This window comes from Miscanthus floridulus, chromosome 6, assembly GCF_019320115.1.
Source record: "Miscanthus floridulus cultivar M001 chromosome 6, ASM1932011v1, whole genome shotgun sequence".
NCBI classification, from domain to species: domain Eukaryota; kingdom Viridiplantae; phylum Streptophyta; class Magnoliopsida; order Poales; family Poaceae; genus Miscanthus; species Miscanthus floridulus.
In genome coordinates, this window is record NC_089585.1 from 13,224,121 (window position 1) to 13,232,700 (window position 8,580).

Consider the following 8,580-nt stretch of genomic DNA (forward strand, 5'->3'; position numbering starts at 1 on the left):
TCTAGTATGGCAATTCTATGAATGTAAAGACAAGTATTGAATTGCTCAAAGTAAATACTCAAAGTAAATGCTCAAAGTAAAGAGAGAGAGGAACGCGGCGATATTTTGCCGAGGTATCGAAGAGTCGCCACTCCCCACTAGTCCTCGTTGGAGCACCCGCGCAAGGGTGTAGCTCCCCCTTGATCCGCGCAAGGATCAAGTGCTCTCTACGGGTTGATTCTTCGACACTCCATCGCGGCGAATCACCCAAAGCCGCTCACAATTTGAGTTGGGTCACCCACAAGCTCCGCCGGGTGATCACCAAGCTCCCAATCACCACCAAGCCGTCTAGGTGATGGCGATCACCAAGAGTAACAAGCACGAACTCTCACTTGACCACGCGAAGCCTAATGAGAAGATGGATGCACACTTTGGCTACTCTTGATTCACTAATGAGGCTACTCTCTTGGATTCTCAAATCTCAATCACCTCACTAGGACCTTGCTCTTCTTGGCACTCACAAACGTGTTTCTCAGCTGTTGGAATGAGCAAAAGTTACTCCACGCACGAGTAGAGCTTCTATTTATAAGGCAGCCTGAAAAACGAACCGTTATGAGCTTCTGCGGGGTGACCGGACGCTTCGGTCGTGTTGACCGGACGCTCCGATCAGTTCAACCCGTGAACCAGTAAAAATGAGTTGACCGGATGCTGGCAGGGTCCGGTCAGCACTGACCGGATGCGCCCGATCGCATAAAACCCTTACTGGACTCGACCGGACGCTGAACCCTCAGGGTCCGGTCAGTACTGACCGGACGTGTCTGATCGTAGATTCTCTTCTCTGGAACCTTATTGGAGTCGACCGGACGCTGCCTTTCAGCGTCCGGTCACTTGACCTCTCCAGCGTCCGGTCGCACCGAACGCTGTCTGCTGATCAAATGAACTGACTGGACCCTGCGGCCAGCGTCCGGTCACACCGGGGCCAGCGTCCGGTCAGCATTTGACCCTCCATTCACTTCCAACTCTCGATCATATGTAAATGAAGTTTGCTCCAAAGGATCTTAGGCATTCATAGAAGCTACCTAGAGCTAGTTTTAACAAGTGTGTACCACACCTAACTCACTAGACTCAACTAGGTCAAGCTACCCGTCTATACTCCCCTTAATAGTACGGCCAAAGGAAAAACAAAGTCCTAAACTACTCTAAGTGTCACTCCAACTCCAATCGACACTTAGAACTAGTCATCCTTAACCTTGCCATCCATCCTTTGAAAACCGAAACGATTTCCATCGAAGGGGTATGACAACCTTGATTGCCCAATTGATCTTCATTACCATGACCTAACTTAATTGCCTCTGCAAAACACACGTTAGTCATAGTAATATTGTATTATCATTAATTACCGAAACCCAACTAAAAGCCTAGATGCTTTCAGCAGAGCTTCGGCAGGAGCCGGAGCCGCTCGCAGAGCCCTGCCAAACGGCCCCTAAACAAGTGCCAAAGTGATGGAGAGAAGAGAGCTGGCATCCGATCCCCAGGCACAGCAGAAGTTTTGGAACTCTCTCTCTCCCCCTCTCTCTCTCTCTCTCTATATATATATATATATATATATATATATATATATATATATATATATATATGATGCGAGGTTGCATCTACAAGTCACTGTCCCAGTCAGTTTCTTAGCTGCAACTGATGACTTGTTAAATGTTGCTGCCCTCAAAATTATGATAAAATAAAACGTTTGCCCGTGGACCGTGCCGGCGAGCTCTTGGCCTCACATGGGTCTATACGTGATTTGGCAGCCAATAATACCCAGCGGGCATCAGCACATCTGGAGGAGAGCGGGTGCTAGCGACGGGACGGGATCACGGGAAATTAACACGCAACCGCTGGAGGTGGACGTGGCTGCTGGATGCCGAATGGGCTGCCGTGAACAACGACAGGCCGGCCAAGAGCAACTGGGTCAGGTCAAATGTTGTTTTCATGAAAATCTGCGGTAACAACGATCAGGGAACAGTGTGCTTTATCTTTTATATAGGGACGTGCTTTTTTCTTTCCTTTTTTTTTAATATTAGAGCCTCTTTGGCATGCCTTTTGTAGGGGCTTCTCCACTGACTTAATTAAAAACCCTGCCAAACGTGTACATACAAGCGAGAAGGGCTTCTTTTAAATCAAAAAACAATGAAGCCGAAGCCATCAAAATGTGCCCTTTTCTGGCTTCCCCATTCCTGAGAAGCCCAAGCCCTGAAGAGGGCCTTATTTGCATTTCGTGCATTAACAAGCCAATGACTTGCATATATATTCAAAAAAGTTTCTCAAATCGTTGAAAATGTAGCTAGCAACGTCAGGCCGCAAAGACAATCTTATCTGATCACTATTGCTGACAGGAAAAAAAAAAGAGTATATAAGAAGGCCCTTCATGCAATCAGGAGCTTGTTAGATCCAAGTCATGGTCAGCCTGGAGCAACGCGTATTAAACAATCAAACAAACAGATGGCGCATGTTAATCATATACCTACCAGCAACGCAAACTCAGAACATGCACAACCTAATTGCACTTCCACACTACGGTAGCACGTAACAGTCATCAAGATCAATAATAAGCCACAGGCAAGAACAAATCTGAGGTTTGTTACACGGACTCGCTGACGCACAATGCCACATGGTCAAATTCGTTATTGAACTTTTATGTTATATGTACCAATGGGTGTTCTCATTTGAAGAAGAGAAACGGCAAATAATGCTTGCAATTTGGATGGGACACCAACCGCTTCAGAAATCTGAACGTTGAAATCCTGTAGGTTGCGATCCAACAGCCAGCTCTCCTTATTCCAGCTGCCTATAACTTAGCCGGCGAGAAGATGATATGTACAATGGACCGGGCACAACCTTCGGTATTTACAAGGTGGGATGATCATCATGCAGGTCAAGCGGCTGCTGGTCCTGAAAGGTGGGCTGTCGGACTTCAGAAACCGGAAATATTCCTTCTGCAACATCTGCCCTCCATTCACTTGGTCAAAGCTGCACCTGTAGAAGCTGGAGATAGAAACTTGATTATTGAAACAAGTGATGCTTGGGAGATGGTTGCACTCGCTAGATAGGAACAGAATCTGCCAAATCAACCCTACAACTAACTGAATCTATTCCAAGAATCAATCTGCAAAATCAACTGTCCCAAGAATCAACATGAAACTGTTCTAGGCATGACTTTCCACTGGCTGATGTATTTTTCATAGGCTATAAATAACAGGCTACTTGCTGTGGCATTCTGAAATGAAACTACCACATGACTCAATAAATACACCTGTTCAATGAACATCGGTGGCCCAAAGGATCGATTCGATGAATAACAAGGGCTCCAGTATGACCCCAGTGGCTCAAACAGGACATGCAATAATGAGGGTGACAAGGTCAAAAATGTCTTGATCCAAAGCAGAGAAGGCACCACAGTTTATATTTCATTTATGGTTCAGTTTGCAAGAACGAACTCAGGTGGGGAAAAAAATATTTGCTCACAACCAGCACTAAAAATGTAGATATTCCAAATTTGCTGAAAGTAAAACCTTGAAATTATAAAATTTAATTTGCTAAGGTAAGTACCTGCCATCCAGGCCAACCATCATCACAGTATTCTGGGCACCAAAGGCTACTATGTAACGAGTGACTTCTGGTAAATGGAACTGAGCAAATGACCACTCTGAACTGAAATACTTCGGCAGGATCCCTGAAGAAAAATCAGCAGAGAGAACTTAGTAACTTGCATTCCTTGAGAAACCCAGCCCAATACTCTCTAAATATTATAAAATGAGATGGAAGGATTTGGCTGAAGGGCGGGCCTGGTGCAAGCGGTAGAGTCTTGCCGCCTGTGACCGGAAGGTCCCGGGTTCGAGTCGCGGTCTCCTCACATTGCACAGGCGAGGGATAAGGCTTGCCACTGACACCCTTCCCCAGACCCCGCACTAGAGCGGGAGCTCTCTGCACTGGGTACGCCCTTTTTTTATGGAAGGATTTGGCTAACATGCAAATAATTCATTAGGTTTAACAAGATGTATGGTTATATACAAGTTTAGCTGCTAGAAAATAGCTTGAAGCTTGTAGCTTGCTTAATTTTTTCATGCTAAAATAGCAGAATAGGAGGTTGCATGATTTTATGTTTTGTGTGAATCCTAAATACTTGCACACTACTCAGTTAATTGCTTAGTACTTGTACACTTCCAGGAGATAGAAAAATTTAGAGCCAGTGGTCTTCTGTTAGCTAACTTGGGAGTTCAGAATGGCTCTTTTACTGGATGAGTGGATCACCTCAAGCCATATGCTAGCAAACAAACTTTATGTTTCAATAATTGAGAAAGCAGGCAAGAGAGCGTATGCTCCCATGAGCGCATGCCTGCCAGTTCCATAATGTGACTAAACAATATCAGAGGGAAATGTTGAGGTCATTGCAATGATATCACAAACAATCAACATATGAACTGAACTCCATAAAACTGACCCCAATACCAGGAAGAAAACAATTGCAGGTACTCAGGTCAGAAGTCTAGAAGATCATGAGAATGCATGGCGCCAATGGACAATGAAACCAAAATAAATCATCTAAGATCCTTGTGACTGGAAGTGAAGAAAATAGCCATCAATTAGGTTCAAAATAACTTACAGATAGACAATTCCATAGGTATCGCACTGATATACATCTCATCTAATTAACTTCACAACAATAGTAAGTTTAATGGCACGACTTCCAGTAGTGAGATGCAAAACAGATCAAACAAGAATGGGTGCAAACCGGAGTAGCATGTGTACCTCTCATAAAAGACAGTGATGAACTCGCATTGGATCCAGTGTTCGCCTGAATAAGAGGATCAATAGAACTGGAAGAGTTCTGGTGATCCATTCGTTCAAGAGCGCATTGCTCATTGCTTGCATCCTCCCCAGCAACTCTGACTCTCAGAGAGAAAATATGAACAGTCCCTTTGTCGCTGGACACTGCCAACCACTGCACGTTGGGTGACAACGCAATGCTATATATTTCTGCTTTGTCAAGCCCTCTGCGTACCTACGTGTCATTTAGATTTTAGATCATTATGCATACATCCTAATATTTATGAATTATTATGACATCGTAACCGAAGAGGCAACAGAACAAAGAAGAAGACCATGCTTTTTATTCACAAAGGAGGATGTCATGCAATGCAACAAAAGAAAAGGATCACCAAAGATACAATTCTAGAGAGCAATAGAAATTATGCTCACCTCTTGTAGGCGAGTGCCATCCATTGTGTTGAATATTCTGATCAAAGTGCCCTTCGTGCTTGAAGTTGCCAGTAGAAGACCATCCATTGTCAGTGACATGCAAGAGATGTGTGAATCATGAGCTGGGATTGTCTTCGCCATCTTCAGCCCGAAATGCTCCACGCGAACATGCCCCTGGTGCACCCCAGGGCAGGCCAACACTGAAGTGTTGGAATGATGAGAGAGGCAGCAAAGTCCCTTGGGATTTGACAGGGTGTCAATCTGGTAGAGCAGCTTCAAATCGGTGAAGTTGTAGACGAATATCTTGCGCTCGAGGACAATCACAATGTAGTCCTTTGCCAATTTTACAGCCCGGACATCAGAGCGGAAGGCGAACTCTCCAATGCAACGGCTCTGGTGATCGTCCCAGATCATCACCTTGTTTGGCGGGTACTGCACATTGGAGCCGCCGCCTACAAGAGCAAGGATGTTGCAACGGAACAGCATCTCGACAATGCCGAACCCACCGCTCTTAAGGTCCCTCCTGAAAGTCTCCTTGAAAGGCTCGCAGTTAAATATCCTGAACCCGTTGCTGGTACCAGCAGCGAAGCATCCACAATCCTGGTTCCAGGCAACCGACAACAGCCTGACCTCCTGGTCATCACCGCGGCCCTGCTTCGGACTGGACTGTAGGCGCTGGCAGTGGCCAGGAATGGGGCGACTCAAATGTCCCAAGCTTGCCCGGGGGGTGAAGACCCCGTGATGTGGAGACTTGGGAGCTCATTAGGCGTCAGTGAACCCAAATCAATCGCCTTTGAACCACAGAGATTCAGCTGTCACCGCCACTCGTCCACTGACGAAATTCAGGGTGTCCTGCAGCAAGTAGGAAACATCAATAGCAGCCAAAGAAAAAGAAAAACTTGGATTAAGTGTAATCTGCTAAACAAGCAAAAAAGCATCAGGTTATCAGGTTATAGATCGCCAGAGCTTATAGCTAAGATAAATTTTTAGCACTGAATTCGTCAGTAGCGCAGGAAAAGGCATAATGCATAGCTGAAGGGTTTGTAACCAAAGGCGAGGCGAGGCGTCGTTGCGGCCTTGCCCACTGCGGTTCAGGATGTTGCCCCCAAAGAAGTTGGAAACGACAAGCTAACGCTAATAGCTACGCCGCCGCACGGCAAACGAAAATTCCCCAGAAACTAGGGGGAATTGGATTTGGAATGGACGGAGGGCACATCCATCGGGGGAAGCTCCCTTCCTCACCAGCGAGAGGAAACGGAAATCCTACCCTATCCCGGCCCGGACGGATCTCCATCCCCACCCCATACATACAGCCCGGGAGGGAGAGGCGAGGAGGCCTACGCACGCGACAGGGAACGGAAGCGCAGCCGCGGCGGATCTGGGCGCGGAACCAACCGGGTAATCGACCGCCGCGCTAGGAGCGCGAATCGCGATTGCCCCCCAACAACGGAAGAATGGGACGCGAGCGTTACCTCTTGCGCCGCGACGCGGGAGGGCGGCGGGGACGAGTCCCAGGCGAGGCGAAGGGGAGACGAGCACGCGTGCGCGGCGTGGGCGCCACGGAAGCAAGGGGAGTGGGGCAAGCGAAGGAGGAGTCGGGGCTCGGGAAGCGCTCACCTCCGCCGGCTGCGTGCGACGCAGTTAACCCCCGCTCCGTTCGACCGTGCTAATCCCATCACTAGAACGTCATTACGGGGTTCGCGGGACCTGTTAAGTTGTCAGTTGTCACCGCGGGATGCTGTTTCGTTGACGGCAGCGTAGGCGACGCAATCCGGTCACGTCTGCAATGGCCGGCACCGGCACGGGACGGGGCGCGATCTGAATCGCGGGATGGCTATCGCCGAAATAACGCACGGAGAGGCTTGTCTTGCACTGGACACTGACCACCCTGAGAGTGAGGTACATCGGATGGATTCCGTTGAATACATCTCACGAGAGTTCAAATAATCCATATTTTTTACCACGCTGAGAGTGAGGTACATCGGATGGATTCCGTTGAATACACCTCAAGAGAGTACGAATAATCCATATTTTTTCCTCAAATACAATAATAAGGACGAGTTTATATTACTCAGTCCCTTTCATACATCCAGAGTTCATAGAAATACATTATTACATAACCAATTTAGAGTACGAAAATTAAACAGCGAAATAAAAGAAACATCTATCGATAATATACAAGAATTCGTCTGTGCCCACCAGAAGAATCCTTCACACAACGGCTACTTCTCAAGCTGCACCTGCAACAGGGGTAAATAAACCCTGAGTACACAATGTACTCGTAAGACTTATCTGACTAATTGAAATAATTTTCCAACTCCAATGGATATGATAAGCTTTATGATTTGTTGGATTCCTTTTTGCAGAAAGCAATACTAATAGTGCATCTTTTATGTATGTTTATTATTAGCAGTCATGATTACTTTATTATCTAGACATTCTATGTAAGCATCTGTTCTACTTTTAAGTAGGAGTTGAGCAAACAGTTTTATTTCACCATCTTTCATCTTTCACTTCTTATTATGGTGCTAGACTATAGACAAGCCATACCGGATCGTCGGCGATTCGTGAATCAATATGCCCAACTGGGTACTCCAAAACACACGTCCCGCTTGTACCCCAGGCACAAGCAGGACCAACCCACCACTCTCCTGTCACGGGGTCCAGGTCCCCGTCCAAACTTAGACTCCAAGTCTCCGCAACTGAGTCCCGAACTTAGTACGGTGCTTAGACCTCCACCATCCCCACCTCCAATCAGTCAGTCCGGAAAGAGTCAGAACATACTATAAGAGAGTAACAAGTCTTCCATGCGCCCATATATAAGTATATGTTCGAGATAATAAGTCTATGACTTGTCTAGAATCCAATGCAACGACCGGTCCTTAACCGACACAGACAGGAAAACAGTGTAACCAAGCTATGTCCCTTTGGTCACATGACACAACCTCTTACACCCACCAATACCCAAGCCATATCTCTGTCCGATCTCTATTTTTCCTTTCACCATTTTATCATGAGTGATAATAATAATCACCTATTATGAGTAACGACATGTTACTCACGCTATCAAAATCCTAAGCATAACAGCTACTCGACCTATGCTAGTAGGACTCATAGATAGATATATCTATGCATGTAGTTTTCATAAAATACCTATAAAGTAAATGCACATCACACACACATATATATGTATGTGTGATTATTCAAAATAAGGGTTATGCACCAGGGCTTGTCTTGGCAGGCGGGGTGTCAACAAAGTCAGCAACTGATGGCTCCAGAGCTCCCTCCTGTATGAGAAACTCCTCCTCGTACTCCTCAATGATCTCCTCATACTCCTGCTCGTCCGCAGGC

General features: G+C 46.4%; 1 protein-coding gene across 1 annotated transcript; it reads right to left on the bottom strand.

Annotated features, from left to right (window-relative positions):
• Positions 1 to 2,552: 2,552 nt before the first annotated feature.
• LOC136461684 (autophagy-related protein 18d-like) lies at positions 2,553 to 6,707 on the bottom strand. Its single transcript, XM_066460979.1, is given in 6 exon segments — positions 2,553 to 3,015; positions 3,580 to 3,703; positions 4,780 to 5,032; positions 5,230 to 5,880; positions 5,882 to 6,081; positions 6,575 to 6,707. Coding segments are annotated over 5 exon segments (1,329 nt in total). The 5' UTR covers positions 5,993 to 6,081; positions 6,575 to 6,707; the 3' UTR covers positions 2,553 to 2,825.
• Between the last annotated feature and the right edge of the window lie 1,873 nt (positions 6,708 to 8,580).